Source organism: Scatophagus argus, chromosome 23, assembly GCF_020382885.2.
Source record: "Scatophagus argus isolate fScaArg1 chromosome 23, fScaArg1.pri, whole genome shotgun sequence".
NCBI lineage: Eukaryota > Metazoa > Chordata > Actinopteri > Scatophagidae > Scatophagus > Scatophagus argus.
The window spans coordinates 6,357,691-6,380,358 of record NC_058515.1 but is presented as its reverse complement, the minus strand read 5'-3'; the positions used below and the strand labels follow the sequence as shown (position 1 = coordinate 6,380,358).

At 41.2% G+C, this 22,668-nt stretch overlaps 1 protein-coding gene, 1 long non-coding RNA gene and 2 other non-coding genes across 9 annotated transcripts; 2 read left to right on the top strand and 2 right to left on the bottom strand.

Moving 5' to 3' along the window:
* The first annotated feature begins 3,203 nt into the window (after positions 1-3,203).
* On the top strand, positions 3,204-22,567 carry spag17 (sperm associated antigen 17). 6 transcript variants are annotated; one of them, XM_046380475.1, is made up of 50 exons: positions 3,204-3,492; positions 4,003-4,143; positions 4,366-4,425; positions 4,554-4,682; positions 5,144-5,309; positions 5,494-5,706; positions 5,886-6,052; positions 6,247-6,384; positions 7,226-7,301; positions 7,418-7,548; positions 7,806-8,006; positions 8,318-8,434; positions 8,750-8,854; positions 9,002-9,152; positions 9,334-9,546; positions 9,701-9,738; positions 9,848-9,964; positions 10,477-10,631; positions 10,758-10,867; positions 10,952-11,022; positions 11,589-11,849; positions 11,981-12,095; positions 12,292-12,432; positions 12,518-12,628; positions 12,744-12,883; positions 12,977-13,070; positions 13,356-13,519; positions 13,626-13,740; positions 13,873-14,027; positions 14,214-14,346; positions 14,522-14,976; positions 15,214-15,399; positions 15,896-16,035; positions 16,239-16,369; positions 16,455-16,588; positions 16,688-16,876; positions 17,238-17,351; positions 17,521-17,572; positions 17,997-18,087; positions 18,204-18,254; positions 18,439-18,532; positions 18,684-18,795; positions 20,020-20,059; positions 20,197-20,261; positions 20,658-20,794; positions 20,943-21,121; positions 21,331-21,391; positions 21,572-21,719; positions 22,128-22,299; positions 22,394-22,567. In XM_046380475.1, exons 1-50 carry the CDS (start codon positions 3,382-3,384, stop codon positions 22,401-22,403), a joined length of 6,600 nt encoding a protein of 2,199 aa, XP_046236431.1. In that variant the 5' UTR covers positions 3,204-3,381; the 3' UTR covers positions 22,404-22,567. The 6 variants fall into 6 exon arrangements, with proteins under 6 accessions (XP_046236431.1, XP_046236432.1, XP_046236430.1 ...); XM_046380476.1 differs by having other exon boundaries at positions 5,883-6,052; positions 9,851-9,964; XM_046380474.1 differs by having other exon boundaries at positions 5,883-6,052.
* On the bottom strand, positions 6,785-6,856 carry trnam-cau. The gene has a single exon. It is a non-coding gene; the product is annotated as a tRNA-Met (tRNA).
* On the top strand, positions 8,133-8,203 carry trnag-gcc. Its single transcript has one exon. It is a non-coding gene; the product is annotated as a tRNA-Gly (tRNA).
* Positions 18,534-21,890, bottom strand: LOC124054462. Its single transcript, XR_006842383.1, has 4 exons — positions 21,557-21,890; positions 20,894-21,115; positions 19,731-19,778; positions 18,534-18,770 (listed from the first exon to the last, which is right to left on the bottom strand). It is a non-coding gene; the product is annotated as an uncharacterized LOC124054462 (long non-coding RNA).
* Positions 22,568-22,668: the final 101 nt, after the last annotated feature.

Genomic DNA, 22,668 nt, shown 5'->3' with positions numbered 1-22,668 from the left:
TTTTGCATCGTCATCTATTCTTTTAATTAAATTATAAGCCAATCATATCAGCTCTTTTTGCGTGTCTACCTTTAAAACAACAATGTAAGAGTGTACCTTAAAAAATACAATCCATATAAATAGATGACAAACAGATCCTTGTTTACTGATTCACTTGACCTATTTGGCACCAGGAAGCAAATGGGCACTGATTGTTTTTTTTGCTTGTTTTATTTTGCTTCCGCTCAGTGAATGAAAATCTAATGTCTATTTCACGCTGCAAAACAAAAAGGGAGGCCGATATGTCTCTTTACAGTGGTACAGAGTTACTGTGACATATCAGCCCAAATAACAAGAAAGAATGAAATCCCCGTCGAGAGAAAGCTGGACTCTCTAAACAGTCAGCTTGGTAAACATGAGCTTGCTGTTTGCTCTTTACTGACGTCACATCACAGGATTTGTGGGTATTGAGATTCAAATCTTTCACTCATCTCTTGCTGCCACCGAAGCTGGCAACATGCAATGTTAGTGAGTGGAATTTTAAACCTACTTTGCATTGCCAAGTAGCTCTTAAACACTGTAGCACTGAGAGCAATATCCATCGAGGATCACTGTAGCCATCAAGCCGTGATTTTGGTTCAGCAGGACGCAGGAATGATGGAAAGATGTTGTAGAATTTTACTTGCTAGATATCTATCTGTTAATAAATGTCATGCTTACACACTTAAGTAAGCTTGTGAATAAGGTAAACATACTTTTTAAATATCAGCATGTTAGCTTACTTTAGCACTGTGTACTCTGTCTTACATTAAAAGGTAATGCTTTTGCACTAACACAGTAGAGTTGTTGTTGTTGCAACTCTACCCCCCCAAAAAAGAAAAGAAAAAATGTAAAAAATAACCAAAAATAACCAATCATCTGAATAAAACCATGTCAATGTGTCGGCAGTTTTTCACAAGAATTATTTAGTAAATGAGGATTTTATTTTGTCTGGTCGTTCAGTTTTGTTTTCCCTCACAGCCTCTTGCTCTCAGCAGCCATTTTAGCACTTTAAATGGTGCCTACTGAACTGCTGATATGAATACTTGATATCAGAAAGCCGTTTGGCCGCCCATCTTCTATTTTGACCACATGATCTGAAACTGATTGCTGCATGTGCTGCATACCTTGAGGTCCTGAGTGTAACACGGTGTAAAGTACAAGCAGTATCTTCCTAAGAACATAGTGTCTTATTTTATATTTTATATTTTATTTTAGTGGCTTGTGTCCAGTTTTGGTTTCACATGATGCTGAGAACCTATTTGGTTGATCATATTATATTAGCTTGAGTAACACATTATTTTGAGTAGCAAGGGAACAAAGTTCTTAAATAAACTGTAATGACTGCTGTTGAATGAAATAAAATAGCCCTTACAGACACATGATGCACATGTTTGACAGCAGTGTATTCCTAAATAAAAAAAAGCGGATATTTTGAGATGTTGCTGTGCCATTTGCAGCAGCTTGGACAGTGTTATTTAAGTGTCACTACAGTGTTTATCTGGTCAGTGTGTGACCTCTGTAGGACACAGCCTCTGGAAGGTTTGGAGGTGACAACTCGCCCATAACTAATGCAGCACTGCTGGCTCCAAACGTGGATTTCTCTGGCATCTAACAAGTGGGCGTTGTCTCACTTTTGAACTTTTATGCTGTGCCGCTGAAAGTAGGTTGTTGTCTGGGTGAAATCACTCGTTAATTGTTAAATGTCATGACTTTTCTGGTTCAAACAGACCCCAATGAGACTTTACAACTGTAAGTTTCTGTCATGCAAAGGAAGGTTATTGTATAACAATTGAAATGTACACATCCCTCAGGAAAACATAAAATAAGCAACCAGTTTGACTCTTGGGAATAGTTAATAAGCGTTCTCTGGTGTTTATCTTGCTGATGAACTCTCTGGAAACTTCAGCTGGGAATCAGCAAGTAAAACAGAAAACACTTTGGCATTGTTGACCATGACATTTTTTTATATTTTTTTTTTTTGTCAAAAAGCAATCATGAAATGTCTTTATCTTCCCTGGAAAAGCAAGATATCCTGTACTTACAGGAGATTTGAAATTACGTGACGTGACGTGATAATATGATACAAACTGGATCCAAAATAAAAAAGGTATATTTTGTTTCATTTACAAAATCTGACAACTTATTGTAATTGTTATTACTTTGCTTGAAACAGGAAAGGTTCTTTTCATGTTTGAAATTGAGTTTTAATTGCAGACCAGAGAATAGAATAATAAAATAAAAAGAGAATACAAATTATCTTTAAGATATGTTGCAGCTCATGTAATTGTTGTCTGAGAGTGTGTAGGAGTGGTGAAGTGGCCACAGCCGCGCTCACACTTCACTCTTCATTATCATTTATTTTATCTTTATTCCATATCAGTGGTTACCTAATTAGCATTCAAAGCCTTCCTTTCTTTAAATAAACCAAAACCAAGGTTAAATCTCCTCTGCCATATTTCCAACATTATTCAAAATAGATTTATATTCTGCTGTCAACATTCATGCAGTACATCAAAGTAAAATTAGAGACACTTCTTATTGCTGTTGCTATAATTTAACCTCTCTCTTGTTACTTGGCTTATGTGATGGAACAATGGTTTCAGCTTTCATTGCACAGATGAAATGACTCTAAACTGTATGTGTTCCAGGTTGTCATTGTCAGGATGCTCTGGTTCATTCTTTTCACAGATTCTGCTCCCGAAATCAAAGCAGCTGTCTTTCGTAATGGCAGTCACAGGATTACTGTTGCTAAACTTTTAAATCTTTTGTTTGTGTATGTACATGTATTTTTGAACATTTTGTTAATTTTTGGATGCACAATGTACAAGTATAATGACAGACAATAATTACATTTTTTTTTGTTAAAACAGTAAAATAGTATAAAAACTATTACAATTATGTGGGGATTAATGCTTTGACTGAGGAGATCCAGAGTCTCGTGGCTCAGAGAGTCCACTGCCATCTAGTGGATAAAATAATTTATTACAACACAACAATATTTGACGGTTTACCTATAATGAATGATTTCCTAATAAACATAGAATGCTTGATTCTGTACCCGAAAAAACTTCACTTCACATAATTCTTGTGTTTTACTTTTTGTTTTGTTTTCTTATTACTTTAGTCAAACATATGCATACCAAACGGTCTGCTCCTTCATGCTTTTGTTTTGAAGTCATGAAACTGAAGTCCCCGCGGTTGCCAAGGGCGACACAAGCAACAGGCGACGCTGGCGGGCAAAGCCGCAATTAACTAACCTGCAGTTTTTACAAAATTGTTATTATTATTTTTACCTTGACAACTTTAAGGTTGCTTTCAGTGTTGTTTGTGCTTTATGTAGATAACCGTTACTGAGTGGAAATGCCACCAAAGGCAGCTAAAAAGGGCTCAGCCAAAAAGCCCAGTGCTCCGGGAGCCGCAGTTCCAGCCAAGAACTGGGAGTCCGGTCTCACCAAAGCACCGTTTGAAGAGGTTTGCTATCTCGCTGAACGCTCACTGTCGTTTACCTTAATTAGTATGTTCAAAATATTTTTATTTCATCACACGAAGAGAAACACGTGATTTACAGAGGAGCCCTTACTTCCAACATAGTATAGTAACTGTACAACTTAGAACTAATTGTCTGATGGTAGCGAGACTTTTAACATTACTCTTCATTTTAGGTGGAAGAAGGGTGTTGTAAAGATGGTCACTAGTTGATTTGGTGAAAGGTGTTGCCAAACCATGCTTCCTCTAGTTTAAGTCACGATAAATAACAGTAAACATTTTGTGGTTTTAGTTTGAAGGAGAGTTATCCAAACCGGAAACTAAAGTTATTTATTTTGAAGTTGTCGCCTGTTAAACTTGATCGATTGTACTGTCGTGTTGCAGCTCTTACCCGTTGCGACATTTCAACAGCGTTGCTAGCGTGTAGCTTTCTTCTATTAGTAGATGTCATGTGGTGGTTTATGGCGCCCCATTATGGTGTGATTGCCTTTCCAGGAATCATGGAAGGCCTGTGTGTCTTGGGTAGTTGCTCAAAGTCCAGAAGATGAGGAACTGGTCCGGGTTTTGACTCTGGCCGTACAGCAACCACTACGCAAACTTTTCAGCTTTTTGACCTGTGACGACACCCTTGCAAAGGTATTAGTTAGGTCACTGTAGTAGCCAAACTGTTCCTAAACAAACTGTAAACGAATGTAGTTTATTAATTGATGTGGGATAATTAATTTCCATTAAGTTCACCCACCCTCTTATGTGTCAAATCACCATCAACTAATTTACTTCATTAGGTATTAAAAATATGGTGTCTCTTACCTTGTATTTTGTCCAATAAAAGCATTTTTCTTTCAAAATTTATTGCAGATCCATGACCTCGGGAATCCCAAAGCAAAAAAACCTGATGATATCCCCATGTTCTATGAGGTAGGCCTGGACTGTTCTAGATGACTCAGTTGTTAAAGAACATTAGTAAATGAGGGGTTTTAATAAGATATGTACCAGTGTACCAGTGTTTGTACTAGCTTTGTACTCAGTGTTTGTGTCTTGTGCAGGTTACAGAGTCTGCCAAGGCACTGCTGGATGGAGGACACGAGATTCCCTGTGAACTGATGGCAAAGGTATTGAAATTCCAGCTACTGCAGCTCAAAGCCAATGATGAGAAGAGGAGGGAGGCCGAGCAGGTGAGTATTTCTTCATATATGTGATTATTCTCTGTGATTGTATGGAGAAATGTAGCTCGGTATTGTTAAAATATGGTTATAATAGGAATATTACACAAACCACTGATTACTCGTCCACCCGTTTGATTGCTCAGTCTGCATAATAAAACCTACAAGCTATCCTACAAGCAGTAAGCGACTGAATGCAAAGTTATAGAAAACCAATGTAGGGTATTAAAAGACAAACGGACAAAAGAACTCTTCTTTGATGTCCTTGAGAGGTCTGTGCAGAGCCTGAAGTTCATCCTAATTAAAAGATACTTGATCATCCTACAGTTGATTATTGTAATTTACTGACAGTATTCAACTGGAGCTAATATTTAGTAAGGTTTCTGTTGCAGGATTTTTACATGTTGCAGGATTGTAGCCAAAAACCTTTTTTGTCCAATTTTCTGTCATTTTGTCCATGTCCGGTGGCTAAGGAGGAGAAGGCAAAGGGTGGTCCTCTCTCTGCCAGCAAGGACAAAGGAAAGACCAAAGTCTCAGACAAAAAGGGGAAGAATCCGTCATCACCTGGGGGACTTTCCAAGGAGAAGAAGACCAAGCTCAAACGCAGGGATGAGGATGTTGAGCCACCAAATTTCAGAGGTAAAAACTCAAATTCAAACCAGTTGTATTCTGGTTTCAAGGACTTCAAAAAGCTAAAATATCCAATAAAATACTGTAAATGCGTAATGCCTTTAGCTACCACCTGCTTCTACAGGGTGTCTTTAGAATATTTAGCATGCTGGTGTGTTAATTCACTCTGTGTATTTTGTGTATCTGGACATAGATGATGAACCAGAAGACGGTCCTCAACACTACATCCTGGTGCTGGGCTTCTACCAACCCCACCTGATTGCTGCCCTTGATGCTATAGGCGTACATGTAGCTAATGTTATCGAATTGTGTTCGAAACACACACACACTTCTGAGGGACAGCAGGATCAGCGTTACTGTGGGAGCAGAGAACAGAGCCTGAGAGCTTCTCCAGTTCTGGATGCAGGTAAAGAGCCTTCAGTGTAAAGCAACTCAGCATAACCCCTGTGAAAATTTAATGAATAGTGCAACTGTGTAATAGCTTTTAAATGGGTTCAAACACATCAGTATTGTCTTATTTTTTATATTCACCACATGTTGTTCTCTGCGTTATTTCATCATTTCCTCTGTGTGTTCCTGAAGCAGAGAGTAATGGTGGTGCGCAGGCCAGGAAGTTGGCTCTATTTTGGTCAGGTCTGAGACCAGTTTTGGACAGTGGGTCACTGGAGTCCAAGCTCCATGATGTGGTTCAGCTCAGATTTGCTTTCCCACATTCCTCATCTCCTGTCCACACACAGGATCCTGAGGCTGAGGTGAGTAGGGCTTGACAAGCATGTCTTTCACAGATCTGTCCTCGTTTTTGATTCTCTAGCTCCTTGTCTGTGTGTGTCTCCCTCTGTCACTGTCTCTGCCTTGTTACGTTTGCACACTCAGTCAGTTTCACATTGCCTGTGACTTGATTTTGAGTTTGAATCTTGTTCTGCGTGTGTGTTCCCTCTGTGTACAGCTGGAGATGGGAATCCAAATCTTTGAGGGTGTTGCCAGTCTCATTTATGACTGTCTAGACTGGCGACGGCAACACCAGCACTACCTGAACCACCTCAGACTCATCGGGGTACCCACCGTTGTTAGGCTGGATCCAGAGGTATACAAGTACACACATATCAGCAAGTAAAACTGCACAGTATGGCTGCAAGTACCAGTTATTTTCGCCATCGATTAATCTGCTGCTCATTATTGTTTTGTTCATAAAACGTCTCACGCATCTTCAAATGTCTTGTTTTATCCAAAACAATAATCTGAAACTCAACGATTTTCAGTTTCATCTTAAAGGACAGTTTTATCTTAAAATGTAAACTCCCAGTCTGTCTTTACCAAAAGGCAGAAGAAAAAAAGAAGATTGGATGTGATTTGGAGGCGATTTTTGTTATTATGAAATCTTCATTTCAGGATTTGTTTGTAAAAACACTATTCTCCTGCTCTACAGGAGAGACAGACTTTAAAACTGCAAAGAATAATGGATGCACCCTGCGAAAAGGGTTTCATAGCAGAGGATGGTTTCGATCCATCGACCTCTGGGTTATGGGCCCAGCACGCTTCCGCTGCGCCACTCTGCTGCAGCGGCTTAGTGTGGCTCACATAATCCTTTTAAATTTTCTCTTGTTGTTCAGCAATTGCAGTATTGAAACTAAACAAAACAAACAAACATAAAAAATTTTTTAAGCTATTCACAGTGACTTTTTATTTTTTAACTACTGCTACTCTTTACAACCACTGCTGTTCTTACCTTCCCAAGCTGGCTGCAACAGCACTAGCTGCACTGTGAACTGCTGCTTGCTCCATTCACTATCATAGAGATTGGTACATGAAATGAATTTATTTCTGTGTATTCATTTTTATCTAGTTGCCTAATTCATTTGGATGTTGGCTTGCATAGTTTGTACAGATCGAGGTTAATTACTTTATGTGTGTATTTCATGTTCCAGGTTGTGCCGACCCCTCTCCCCATGACTTCATCCTCCAAGAAGTCATCACATGAGGAAAACCCACCAAATGATAAGGGTAAAAACTGTTAAACAGTTCTCCGTCCCTCATTTGCTTGGTACGTCCTTGTGTGTTTGAATTAAAAACTCTTTTTCCACCTCATTCCCTCTCTGTCCTCTCTTCTTTGGGGACAGAGACCAAGCAGCCTCTCCAGCAGCCTTTCCTCTCTACAGATGTGGACATGCATTACTATAGCAACCTACTCGACCTGGTTCCCCCTGAAGCCTGCTCTGTGCCTCTAATCTTGCACTGTATGCTAGAACAGGTCAGTTTGTATGTAGTGTGCAGCCAGTGTTTTTTATTGGTCTCTTATTATCCATGTGTGACATCACAAATTTGTAGGAAATAGTGTTTTTGTTACTGATATGATAACTAACTAAAAACCATGGGTTAACGGGCACGTTAGATATTCATACTGTTTGCACTTTTTAATTTAGTCTCATAATATGGGTCAATTTTTACTTGGAAATTGTTGTAGTATAGCCTTACACTTTTCCTATATCTGTGCATTTGTGTGTTTAGGTGGCAATTTCAACAGAACAGTCTTCAACCACCCTGTCCCATTCTATTGAGGAGCCCAAAAGTCGCAGTGGTCCCGGGTTAGATCATCAGCTGGTCAGCTTCATGCTCCAAAGCTTTCTGCCTCTGGTGCACACAAAGGAGGAGAGAAGCCACATGTTAAATAGCTTGCTGACTACAGCACGGAATGACGAGGATGTGAAGGTTTAGTGGCCATACACCAAAGCACATATACTTTGAGAAATGTACAGTGCAGCATGTTCGGTCTGAAGATTGTATAACACGAACATGAAAATATTAAAGAATATACTGAACGTTGTCCACTACGTAGCATTGGTGGTTCAGTGGTAGAATTCTCGCCTGCCACGCGGGAGGCCCGGGTTCGATTCCCGGCCAATGCACAATGTTTTTTTTTTTTTCTTGTTCTTCTTTCTCTCTCTTCCGTTTTCTTTCAGTCAGGGGTGTCTGTAGTGCTGTCAGAAGAAATAAGTGGTTTTAATTTCTGTGCACTATAGCCAATCCCCACCAGCTCCACCGTCATATTTAGAGTGCTGCCGCTGCAGCAGATAAGGCAGAGGGTATGCTCAGACGTGCTGCGGCGGGGGAGGGCTACACGCTTGCCACAATACAATGTTTGTCCAGCAGATGGTGCTATAATCACAGTAGAGAGAAATCACCATACATTCAAAGCTGTATACTGAAATTTTATTCAGGCCACTATAGTTTATTTGTAAACCAACCATCAGCTTATAGGGAACACTGGTTTCCCTGACTCAGTCAAGTATGGCCACAAGGACATTGGATATTTTCATTTCTTCCACTTGTCTCTCGTCTTTACTGGAGTTGTAAAGCTGTCAAGGTTTTCTTTGTGACTTCAGACGTTCTGCACAGAATGCAGTTATTCCTCCATTTGTCCCAGTTTTATTGTCTTTTGTGTTCTACTTCAGAGGCTTGTGGAGACGTTTGGAGCTGAGGAGACTCAGAAGAAGTCTGAACAGCCTCTGGTTATCAGACACCATAATGAGAGGGCGCTGCGTTTGAGGGATATCAATGCAAGTAGACTTGTTTATTTTTGCACTTGTGTATAATTAGTCTTTGTTGCCCACATGCAATTTGAATGACACAAATGAACATATGGTATACTGTGTGTGGACCAGAAGTGGGTTTATAAATTGTGTGTTTGTGTGTAAACCTCTTAGGTGGCCAGTGGTTTTGATCCAGCAGAGGTGGAGCTGTCCATGATGAAGCTGTCTCCACTGTGGGAGCTGATCCACTCAGGACCTCAGCAGAGAAACAGTAACTCCCAATGGATGGCAGTCAAACAGCAGCTGCAACACTACTGCACAGACGGTCAGAAAGCAGCTATTCTTAGCTCTATATATTTATTGCTGTTGTTTATGAAATTGGAGCTCTTTCTCAGAGTTTTTGGCAACTTGTTATGTTTTTGGACAGTTACGGATTTGATTACAGTGGTTGTTTATTTGGTTGTGTATGTTTTGCCTAAAAACAACATTGTAATGTTATATCACAGATGTTGTATCATGGCTGGAGGTGGAGCGTTTGTTTCATCAGAGTGTGTTTGAGAGTATGCCACTGACCACACTTGACCAAAGGGGTGCACTACTGAATACTCCTGGACTACTGGGAACACTGGATTCAGCACAGCAACAGACACCTACAGTAATCCCCTGGGACAACCCACTATTGTACGCTAAAGAGCAGCTTAATAACCTACGGACTAAAGGTCTGTTACTTGATTAATTCAGTTACTCTTTGTTGCACACTGACTTACATGCATAATATTACAAGATGAAACTGACTTAAGAAACTTGATTGCTGTAACATTTTCCAGCTGTATGCATTATATAGCCATACCTCATTATTTATTTCAACAACAGGTCAGACATTTCTCACTGAAGATCCTGATAACACCGAGGTAAGCTTATTTAAGTTGTTATTATTGTAGCTACTGTAGTAAAAGAATAATTTAATATTTGCTCTGATTTTCATCCCAATAATGTTGCATGTTGTGTTTTATCCCCCAGCGGATCAGCGGGAGAGTGTGTGGCCAGCTGGACTTAAATGACATTCAGAGCTGTAGGCTGAGATCTCTGTTTGACTGGCACTACGTTGAACACCATGATGCCTCTGTCTTCCCACAGGTGACCCGAGTATTTTTGTTTTTTTTTGTTTCTGTATCAGCATGAGGAAACAGTTGTTCTTGCTGTTTATGTTTCTTATCCGCTGTTAAATGTCAATTGTGTAACCTGATATATGAAAAACCAACACTACAGCTATCAGATCAGACTGTTTCACTGTTTCACATTTAAGGTTAGGATAAATGGAGGTTTTTAATGTGAAAGCAGGAGAGGTCAAGTACAAGACTTCATAATAGAACATACAAAACACACTTGAGATTATAGACCACAGAAATATGTTGTTCATAACTGGAGACAAACAAACTTTAAATGTGCAATCAGAATCAGAATTGCTTTATTTATCCCTGAAGGGAAATTCTTAAAATACAGATAACAACACCGTCAAAGTCTTTTTTTTTTCAGCTAAAAACATACAACAAAAGCAAAAACATACATCTTCAAACTGAAACCCCCCTTTTATATTTTCACAATTCTACCTGTATTATTCTGTTGTTGTTGTTTTTTTTAATGTGTAGGTTCTCCAGTTGGCGTCCGAAGATTACCGCTGCTTGGACACTTTCAGAGGAAGCCGTAACAACATCCTCTACATTTTCTGTCACAATCCCATGAGCCCGTATCGTCAGTGCAAGGAGTTCTGGGATGTAGCCCTTCACACTGATGTCAAGTTCAGGTCAGAGCACTGAGGTTCACATTTTCCCATTATAATATATTTTTTTACCGTATGAGAAAGCAGAGGAATAAACATTATTAGAATTATACAGTGTTATGTGGACTCCTTTGTTATGTTTTTTCACAGGAAGTACCTGGAACGTGTTGCAGACACCATTTCAGAGTGGACAAAAGAGGAGGAATTAAAGAGGGAGGGAATGCAATTCAGAAACAGCAGCCCAGCTGAGTCTCCAAAAGGTACTGCAGCTTGTCAACATAAAAGCTCTGTCAGTCAGACTGTGCTATGCGCAACACAAACACACTGTTTTGTTATTGAACTAGATGAAAAGGCTACAGATTCTGCAGGGGAGGAGGACAGAATGGAACCAGTCATCAGAAAAGACTCACTTAAGGTCAGTAGCAACCTTCTCAATGCTGGCTTTGCTCTGGCTTTTTGAAAGCTCTGGCTTTCAACTCTACAGAAATATTCTGGGTTGGTTGAAATGAACCCGATACCTTTGTACCTGCTGATTTTGAGCAAAACAGTAAATGAATGCAAAATGTTACCATCTTTTTATTTCCAAAAATATGCAGTACACTAAACCACGGTGCAGGGTTTACATCTGTGGCAGAATATTTCTCATTGGGACACTTTACAATCTTACTCTTTAAACAACGAAAAAGGCACCATATATTAGTGACATTTAGTAGATTCCTTTTACTCAACGCTGAAATCAATGGAACAATAAGTACCAATTCAATTATCAGTTTTCTTTATTCCAAACCACAGCATCGCTAGTTGTAAGTATTAAATGTATTGCTACTTTAAGATCTGATCAGTGCACCCTTTTGACACAATTAAAAACTTGACCTCCTCTAAAGTTTCTCAAACCTACTCACTGCTTTATAGTTCTTTGCACCCCTTTATAATAAACCAACAGAAATGACTGCCAACTTTGTCACTGTGTGCATGTCACAGGCCTGGAAGTTGGAACAGGAGCGGCTAAAGGAGGAGGAGATGGCCAAGAAATCAAAGAAGGACGGTACACCCAGAGGCAGGCAGCAGAAGGAGGAGATGAGGTCGACGGACAACAAGACAAGTCAAACTTTGTCTAGTGGCAAGAAAGGCAGAGAAGAGACAGCAGGCGCCTCAGCCAAAACTCCCTTAGAGTCTGTTACTGCAACAGCGCCCCTTGTGGCAGAAAACACAAAAGAGCATCCGACAGAGAAACCCTTCAACGTGAGGGCACACACACAAACAAAAAAAATCATGCTTGCATTAGGACATAAACAGCACAGACCATAGATGATATGTTCTGTATGTTTACAAGTAACACACTGTGTGTGTGTGTGTGTGTGTGCGACGTGTAGGGTTTCACAGGCTACAGCATGGATGGAAAGTTGATCCACGTGTCTGGTCGTCTCCAGTATCTTTTCCCTTCAGATGGAGGACACATCACAGTAGAGAATATCAGCTATGTTGAAGGTATGGAGACAAAGCTGAGGTTGTGGAAAATGCTCCAAATCTGCATGCGTTATTACGACACAACAGAAGTGCTTACATCCAGACAGAATCAAGCCTGTTTCAATGCAGGATTGTCTGTGTTAAAGTGAGGCTGGTCATGAAAAGTAAAGCGCAGCTCTCTGTCTCACTAATACTGTTTGTATTGTTTTCCCTGCAGGTTCCAGTCTGATGAAAGTGGCTGTGAAGAAGGATGGGCATCATTTCTACACACACATCAACCAAGTTTTTGTTGATCTGGCAAAGCCTCCCCCTTGGCCCGCAGATAAAGAAACCAATGGTCAAAGAAAAGATTATAAAGGTAAAGATGCTGAACAGTGGACAATACTGTTGAACAAAGCGAGATAACCTGCGACTGTTTCTGTGTGTGTTTGTCTGTCTTTCAGTGTCAGAGCCTGTGGCAGCAAAAACAGTGAAGCAGGGCTCCTTCACAGCAGTGTTAGCCAATGGACTCCACCTCTCATATAGTTTCTATGGTCCCACGGGAGAATACAAAGGTGTTACACTTAAAACGCATACAATTTTTAGCCTTTGTTATTGTTGTGTTCGGAATGTACAAGATTCAATTTTCTTGGCTGTTCTTCATTTTGTCCCTGTTTGGGAATGTTCTAGTGAGTCCCCAGGAAACAGAAGGAGGGGCCCACGAGACCTCCACCTTTGTCCCAATCCCCTTGTCCAATGGGACAGACCTGGATTCAGTTCCCTCCGAGGCACGTGGCACATCCAGCCATTCCAGACCTCCAGAGTCCCAGGTTCCAATTGTGCACTTGGATACACAAAGGAATACATGTGTACATACATTACACACATGCACAGATAGTTAATTTTGGTGTATGATTGTTTAGTCGAAGGTGTGTGAAGGCCAGCCAGCATTCAACAGCCTCAGCCTGTCTGTTCCTAATGGCCTACTGCTGCAGTTTCTGCGTGAAGATGCACAAGGTCAGTGACACACTTGCAGAGCAGCACAGCTCATAAACTGTCACTTCAGCTTGTGAACATCTCCCATATTCAAATTTACCTGCTCACATACTTCGGCAGAAGAGGGTCTTATCACTTTGTTTGATGTCTACAGAGGATTCAAGCTGCAGACAGGAGGAGGTTTTAAGGTGGAAGCGTTAAATGAACGTGCCCTCTTTGAAATTCGAATAAAAAAACATAAGTATATCCACATATATTACTATATAAATATCATTTACTTCATCGTTTGTGTGCTTGTGTGTCCAGGTCTGCCCTCAGAAGAGCAGGGTATGTTGGTGAAACAGGGCTTTCCTCTTCACGGCAGAGCAGTTGTAGGACAGCTTCAGGACCCTTCCCTCTCTAAAGAACTGTCCCGCATTGTCACCAGTCAGGGAGCTGTGATCCGATACATGAGAGACGGGTCCACAGAGGTAAACGTACTGTACGCACACTATTCATATGTTTTAGCAAGCGTTCCACTGGTTTGTTGTACAGACAATCATGGCTTCTTACTCAAAAGTCACATGTGTGCTGCAGGTTCTGTTTGCTGATGGCTCAGTCAGTTTTAGCCCGGATTCTGGTCCAGTGTGGGTTCCTGACTCTGAGGTCGTGGAGGAAAACACCTCTCAAGAAACTGAGGACAACAAGAAAGGTAAGAGTGCAGCACCACAGAATGCATAACAGTATTTCCTTCACCTTATAATGACCATGGACATGAAACACGATGGACCCTCTGCTGGGAGGGACAATACAGACTTTGTATATTTTGTGTGTGTCTATACAGAAGAGGAGTCAGAGAAGGAGGCTGATGCTCAAAGAGGGCATTGGATAACTACAACTCCATGTGGAGCTCGCATCTACACTGTGGGGACCACACACAAACACATCCCCACCACACAGCTTCTCACCTTCAAGGCTACAGACCCCATCACACGTGAGGTAATATTTCTCCTGGTGGTACACAGGTCACCATTTGTCTTCAACGATATATTGATGTCAAACTTTTAAAAATTTGTCATCATCTTTAACACAAGTTTGTGATAAAGTCTCAAAAATAAGAGTTTGGTCCCATTCTGAAGAATACTTATTATTGCTTGGAGTAACCTTTTTAACCCGGTGTGTCAGGTGATGCTGACCCGGGAGGATCTGGTGGTTTCTGTCCAGAAGCCAGATGGATCTCTAATTGTTGAACACGCAGACGGAACCAGGATTACCAGTCTCTGCCAAGACACACAACCAAACACACCACAACCCCCAGGTGACCAATATAATGTGAACACTACACACTGTATTGCAGAGTCAGACATGCACATGTACGATGTAACCATAGACAATAAAGACAGCACACAACATACACACACTCACAAACATGTACCAAGACTTAAAATTACATTAAAATATATCTGTCTTACTAAAGTCTCTGTGCTTTCTAGGGGAGCAGCCTGAGATCGTGACCCTTAAATCAACTTCTGAATGTGCATGCGGCTGCACTGAGTGTGTGTGTGTCACACGGCGTGCAGACAGCACTGGTGACAGCGTGCACACTGAGGATGCCTCTGGCAGCGGAGAAAAGATTAGCAGTGACTGTGCGAGGAAAGGCTGTGACAACGAGGACACTGGATACGGTTGTGCAAAGCTGAAGGAGAGTGAGCACGATTGGAATGAAAGAGAAAGTAGCGTGTATAAGAACGGCGAGGAGAGCGTGGCCGGAAACGGTAGGAGGCGCACATGTGAAACCGATAAGGGTGGTGTGTCGACCAAAGAGCAGGTGGTGTTGGTGGAGAAGGAGGGCTGCGCCACAGTGGTGATGTACCCAGAACGACACACGGCTCACGTCTTTTTAGCCGACGGAACTGTCATCACTGGGAATAACCAAGGAGCTTATCAAGTGGGTGGTTTACATCAAATATCACATCTGCGTTTAAAGTTATGATGTTAATGTGGAATCTTTCAAGTTAGTGTGCTGTGAGTTAAAATCAACTCATTTGACCGACTGCCATCTCGATATGACTGGCAGATTGCACCTAAGTTAAGCTCTCATACAGAATAATAGATTAAAACATTTGCACATTTGTCTGTTTACCTACACTATATGTTTGTTTGTGTGTGTATGCTTGGACCTAAGGTGTTTCCATCCAGCGTGGGGCTCCTGGAGATCCAGACTGATGGGAAGTGTGTGTACTCCTCAGACCCCCTTGATACCCCCGGTCCAAACGGTGGCAGTCAGGCAAACCAGCTGGGAACCTACACCATGAGTCACACAGACAGAGTTGCTTGTGACATTACAGACCCCGATGGGAACCACTTTGAGGTCAGTTACAAGGAAGATAAGAAGAAGGGTTAGTGTTGTCAAGTGTTTGAAAGTGTTTGTGGCAAGTACTTGGAGGCGGCCTTCATAGTCTCAAAGAAATATGATGTAAATATAACTGAAAATATATTTTAATTCACCTTTAATCTGACTTTAAGTCTCCACTCATTTCAGCAAATAAGATCGCCTGAGGTTTTCCCTTTGCTTCATTACCTCAATAACAATGACATAATAATCCTTTTATAATCCCTGGTCTGTTTTAAGGTTAATGTCTTATTAAATTCAGTTTTCAGAATTAAACAGCTAATTCAAGGGCACGGGGATATGTTGAGACAGCCTGTTATTAGACATCGATTCCTAAATTCTGTCTGGTAATGAATAGATCATTTGAGTTATTAAAACAAATTCTACCTCAGTAATGAATCTGTCTCTCGCAGTTAATTCTTTGAGCTTTGTGTGTGTGTGTGTGTGTGCGAATGTGTATGTGTGTGTGTTGCAGGTGATGGAAGATGGGCAGTTATCAGTGTTGAGCTTCAGCCCTGCTCCAAGCACATTTAAACAGGATGAGGAGGAACCAGAGGAGGAGGCAGACAGAGAAATGGCCCGGAATAATGTAAAACACAGAGAACATTGTCCCAGGTGGGCCTATTTTCATATGCACTGAACCTTAGTGACATATTACACTGTATGAAAGCCCATTCTCTTTATAACAACTTGTCTTGTGTGCAAGAAATAAGATCAGTTCTGCAAAAAAGCCAGAGTTGGTGGTAACGACACAGTATTTAAGATTAAACACTGTACTGCTGTTCAGGATGTCACAGAAAACACATCTTGTGTTTCAGGCTCTTTATGGTGCATGAAGAAGGTTCAGGCACTGAACTCCTGAGCTCTCAAACCGTAGAGGAACTGCTGTACCAAGCATACTCTGACCCTACTGTAGCACTGCTGAAGGAACCTCTGCCAGACACACAAGGTGCCCTGATCAATAAAATCTGATTCAGTTACAACATCTCAATCCCCAGAAAATAACATGAAACTTGTGTATGCGACTGCTACAGATGAGTTTGGCATTTCCATCCTAAAGCCCAGCCAGCAGAGTGTGTGGTCCCAGTGGTTAATAGCGAAACAGAACCCTGACATCACCCCTCCCAACCTCAGAAACCGCAGCTGGCATGACTTCCCTAGAACAGAGGTAGAGGTGACACATATTCTTCATACACACACAGGCAAACAACACATTCAGTGTCTAACGCTGACATTTGTCCTCCCTCTGTGTTTTTCACCATCCCAGAAGAAAAGCTCAGGCCCTCTATTCGGTACTGACATGGGACGAGGTCTGACTCTGAGAGAGAGGTGTGGCGGCTCTGCGGCACAACGTCAGCCTGTCAGGAGCTGCCCTAAAGTCCTGGAGATGAGGGAACTGTACCAGCACCGACCATTCACGAAGCTGCTCAAAAATGCTGTTGACACACGACTGAAGGTAAAACAAACCCCTTGTCTGTCGTCAAGTGGTCCATATGTCGAACAGTCAGAGTTTTTCTAAAATGATCTCTCACTGGTTTAGAGTTGAAGAAGGGGTATGCTATTAAAATCATTTGGGGAAACTAACTGGGCAGTTGAGTTGAAAATAGTTCATTTTGGTGTTGTCAAAAATGGCTCCATCTGCTTTGGCATTGCATTGGATGGCTGTGATAACTGTCAGTGTGTGGCTGGATTAAATCTGAGACCATGATGAAACCACTGCAATACAAGCAGTTTGAGACTTTAATAGGGGGGGGGGGGCGCTGATGACGTGAGGCATCGAAACATCTTACCTTCAAGTGTAAATGTTTTGACTGCAGGTATACATAGAGAGTCTGATGGAGAGGGAGCAGCGATCAGAGGAGATGAAAGTTAAAGACCCCCGCGATGAGGAGGAGAGTGTTCACGCCAGCAATCTGCTCCACCTGGTTTTGGTCAGCACACACACACTAACAGTATGATGCATAATGGGCTTCCTCTCACGTGCCTTTACTTTGATGATAGTACAAAAGACAGAAAGGTACATACTGAGATGAAGACTTTAGACAAATGAAAATGATGTTATGTGATATTAATGTCGATAATTATTAATGTGTTTTCTAGTCTTTTGAAGCAGAAGAGGATGCAGGTCACACCTTTGATAAGAGGAGTTCAGGTGGGTGCAGGATGGTGTGTCAGCTGAAACAGAAGTTACATTTACTTACATTTACATTTGATTTCCACTATTTCCACACCTAATTGATTTTGATTGTTTTTAATTTGTTAATTAAATTTGATTCAGTTAGCGGGAGATGTTTCCAGTCACTTTTTTGCAAATATATCTATAAAATAGGCTGTAATAATGAGTGAAAACTAATCAGCACAGCCAAGAAATGATGGTTCATTAGAGATCTGAATGAGGTTGTTGTCACTTTCAAAACTATGTATTTCATTTCTGTAAAATTGAAGATGACAGAAGTTCTGAATATTTCAAGTTAAATATTTAGTAGTTAGAGTTAAAGTAGTATGTGTGATTTAATTTGGTGATAAGAGCTCACAACAAATGTCCACTTCTTCTAATTCTTTCTGTGTGTCCACAGTGGACATACTTAGCCTGTACAACCAGGGAGTTGGAGCATCAACTGAGCAGTCGGGTGTTTCAGAAGACACAGGAACAGTAACTAGTGCCAGGTTGGAGAGATTGAAATGACATGCACGAATAGACAAGTCCTCACAGTGACTGTTTCATGTGTTTAAATGAGTTTTGAAGTGTATTAATGTCCTCTTGAACCCTTTTGCTTATCCAGTTTTGCTAGTGAAAAGGAGTCAAAATGGACTGAAAAACTTGCACAACACAGGTAAACGTGTGTCTAATGAATTATTTCAGACAAAACTACAACAGTGCAGCTGAAAGAAGGATGCAGGATAGATAACGGATAAAAAGTGCCAAATTATGTCCCTGCTATGGCTAGAAATGCATTGTGCTTGCACTAGTGGGCATCAGGTCATCGGTAATGTTCTCTGCATGCATGTGTGTGTCAGACAGGAGATGTGTGAGGAGCAGGCTTACAGAGAGGCTCTGAGGAAGAACAATATTGTTCCTTTTTTTCATCCAGAAAATTTTCCACTATACCAGGTACTGTATATGTTCACTTTAATTTAAGAGAGATATCAGCATTATTATGATTAAACCCTTCAGTCTAAACACACAGTGAATCACCATTTCTGAATTTACAAAAAATACTCAGTGTACAGCGAGAGATGCAGCGCTGTCGGTTGTCTTCCAGAATCTGCTCCAGTACCAAACACCAGACCTGAGGAGTCTATCCATGGATCTCCCTCTGATCACCAAGTCAGACAGTCCTGAGGCCTTCCTGAAAGATGCCCCACAGGAGAACAGTAAGTTATTATGCTGTCAGTATTTACTGAGCTACTGAGAAGAAACACCTTTTAGAGGTTGTCCTGTTGGCAGCTGGTACAGAGAAACTGGGGCTTAATTCAACTGAAAACACACATTAAGGGTCCTATCTAACACCTGGTGCAAACTGGTGCACAATTCAGGCCAGGTGTCATTACTAGTTTCCAACCAACATGGTTGTCATTTTCACACCCAGTGCCAACACCGTGAAAGCAGCAAATGTACTTGCATCCATCTTTGTGCATATGGGTGTGTTGGTCTTAAAATGAGGTGTGGTTAGTGCACTATTATCTTGAGGCAGCAGAAAGCAATTGGACCACTGACAAAAAACAAAAAAACAAAAAACTGATCTATTTCATATTTAAAGGGCTCGTTCAGATGTTGCGCCTACATAGGAGAGTTTACAACATGCGTACTTTCTGCTTGTTTCATGCTAATGATGCACACATTGGCTCTGACATCATCTGAATCCTCACTGAGAAGCTTTTACAAAGGCTGCTTTTAGTCATTTTAAAGGTTTCCATATGCGCAGTAATGTCACTGCAGCAAATATACCGAGCCAAAGCGGTTATAAACTTGACAGGACAGAGGAACCGCTCCAGAGAAAACAGAATCACACATTTAGCTTACGAAATAAAAAAAAAAACTGCCAAACATGTGAAGCTCAGAATTTATCACTAGGATTGCTGTTTTACTCATCAATTTTGCCGCCTGAACCTGTTTGTGAGCTATTTAACATGTAGACGTAAGAACATTAATTAACGCTGGATCCTGATCAGTCTTGTCGACATGTCGGGAGATCTAAATAATCGATGAAGTTAAGCTGCCGTTCCTGGTGTGTAAATGTGCAACAGCGTCTCTCTCTTGATGAGACGCATTTATCATGTCTGCATGCTGGGAGCGGAAGACCACATACCTGTCTCTCAGTGAAGACTAAATGGCAGTGCACCAGGAGCGGGAGTACCTGACATTTAAAGAGAATGGGAGATTGCAGTCTGATTGAATCATGTTGTGGCCAAAACACACCTAAAATTAATAAAGAGACTAAATACAAGCCCTTTGCACCTTACTTCATGCATTTAACTAGCACACCATAAGTGCACGTCCACCATGCACTTTACAAAATGCATCTTAGTGCATAAAAAACCTTAACTGTCCATTCATAACATGCATACTGTATAATATATTGTATTTGTCTTTTGCAGCGCCACGACCCTTAAACCCAACGCCCTCTCGGTCTGCAAGGTAATGAAGATGAATGTTATGAACAATTTCTTTCTCATGTTTAATTTTAACATAGCTGTAGTGAATCACCTCTGTGTCTGTACTGTTCATTTCATAAATTGTCTGCATTATGCTCATATTTTGTGTTTTGCTCTCAGTCATCCAGGGGGAAGCGATAGAAAGCTTGATAAAAGACCCACCAACCCGACGCCTCAGACTGCTGGTTTGTTCCCCATCTTCCTCTATTTTTTTAACATTAAAGCAAATTCCCTGATCAGTGACCTCACCACTGCACAGGTGCAGGGCAGAACTAACCTTGAACCTCTATTTTCAGATAAGGGAAATGTGTAATAAATTAGGACCCACACTTAATATGGCACAGACAGGGTGATGGTATAGCCTGAACTCTTTAAAATTTTAATTTTAAATTTAAAATTATATCATCAGGCAAGAAAGTACATTAAGCCTGTCTGTTCTGTTCTGTTTGAGGGCATTGGTCTTAATCCCCAAAAAATTATGTTTCTCAGTGACTGATTTCATGATTATTTCTAGGCTGGATGTTACACAAGTTTGCAGAATTGTTGACTTTGAATTGCATGTGTGTATGTGTCCGTGCCAGGTGAAAGCAGTCTGAGGGGTTCATTGGAGCAATGTAAATCAGTCCAGGTTGATGTGACTGGAAAGCCCAGGAGGACTAAAGTCAGACTGCCAAACTCTATCCAAAGCTCTAAACCCTGCAGCGTACCAAATCAACAGGTAAGTTTCAAATTCTCAATTCTTGAAAAGTATATGTTCCTGTTTCCCTATACTGTACACATGCTTCTCTCTCTCTACCATTCTGTGTCACAAACATACTGATCTCAGATGTATTCACACATCACTCTGCCTGTGTCCCCTGTTCCAGTTCCTATCAGTGGAAGAGCCAGTGAGACGGAAGTGTCGAACCATTTCTCTGACCGATCCCAGTGTCATAGCGAGGGGGTTCCAGCTCCTCCCATCCAGTGTTAACTTTGGTACACTGCAGGAGGGCACGTCCTCAGCCATTACTGTGAGGATGAAGAATGTGGGTGTTGACACCTGCAGGTAAAACACCAGATTGTGGATTAGAAGGAAGCTAGGATAAATAGACCAGGAAGTAATAGCCTTACAACTGGCTTCAAATGTCCAAAGTATGTCAGGAGGAAATGAGTGCTGTGGATAGGTGCAGGCAATTTGTAGGTCACCTTCAAGTCCAGAGGGAAAACTTTGACCTGTAACTATTTATGGTTTGTTTTCATGTGTCTTACTTCAAGATTTCATGTGAAACAGCCCTCTCCTGCCACAGGCCTCAGAGTCATCTACAATCCTGGCCCTGTAAGTTTCCGACTGGGTGTTATGATTAAATGTTAAGGTGAAAATGAATGAATTTTTACTGGCAAACTAGTAAAGCCTTTTTAATCGTAAACTTATGTTGATTTCATACATGTTAAGTGGAATTGATGTTAACCTAGTTATTAAAAGTTACCATCTCCCCCTCACTGTGTGTCTGTTCAGGTGGCTGCAGGGTTGCATGCTGAGCTGCAGGTTCAGCTGTTTGCCATGGGTGCAGTCCAAGCAGGAGAGGTAGAGCCAAAGAAGTACATCTCCCAGGATATTATCATCCACACTGAAACAGACATCCTCTACCTGCCCGTTACAGCTAATATCCTTCAAACACAAGAAATGTTTCACTTGTGATAAAGCCTTTTGCTTTACAGCTTTAGTTTTAGAAACAAATTAGCTCATATTCAGTTTGCATTTGCTTACTACCGAAATCCATCCATCCATTTTCTATACCGCTTATCCGTCAAGGTACTACCGAAATCCACACAAATCTAATTTCAACATGCCTTCATGTCATCTCGCTCATTTTTCAGCCTTGTTTTTGGAAGACTTTTTTTTAACATAAATAGTCACGGCACTGACACGAGGAAGGAAACAGTGAACTAACCTGTGAGTAATTGAAGACAAAATGCAGTTTCTGTAAATTTTCCACAAGTAGTGGAAAAGTGGCTCAGCCATGCCTGTATAGATGGAACATAGCATGCTGTTGGTCCTTAAATAATTTCACCCATCCTTCCTCAGAGGTTGTATGACATTTGGCTCAGGAACCACACAGGTACACACATTAGGAAAGGCTCGAGGGTAAGACACCTGTCCTCCAGCCTACCAGGTGGACAGAGGGGCTGTACAGTCCCTCAGACGACCCAGTACCCTCCTGACCGGTCCTTCAGCAAGCATGGGTCAGTATCTTATACTAAGAAAATAAACAGACATTTAACGTGTGGACAGAAAGTAATCACAATCTCTGAAACAGTTTTTGTTTGGAAATTTCAGGACATCCTAATCTCGCCAGTCTGTGAGGAATGCTCATCACAAGTCTCCAATTAGATGTCACCCAATTCAAGTCTTCATCGTCACCATCAGACCACATGCCTCTCTTTTATTCCACAAGTTTAGTTTTTGGATGATTATCTGTTCTAAATAAATCTTTTATCACTGTTACTGAAATAATTGCAGCATGTGTACCCATTTTAAGTCAGTGAATTGGAAGGAGTTTAATACGTGCCTTGGAGCCCGTGCGCTTTGAGCCACGCGCCTTTGCGTGTGCT

Coding starts and splice junctions, on each gene's coding strand:
- spag17 (XM_046380474.1), top strand. CDS start 3,382: ATGCCACCAAAGGCAGCTAAAAAGGGCTCAGCCAAAAAGCCCAGTGCT. Junction 12,433..12,517: donor TCAAAGAAAAGATTATAAAG/GTAAAGATGCTG, acceptor TCTGTCTTTCAG/TGTCAGAGCCTGTGGCAGCA. Junction 12,884..12,976: donor CCAGACCTCCAGAGTCCCAG/GTTCCAATTGTG, acceptor ATGATTGTTTAG/TCGAAGGTGTGTGAAGGCCA.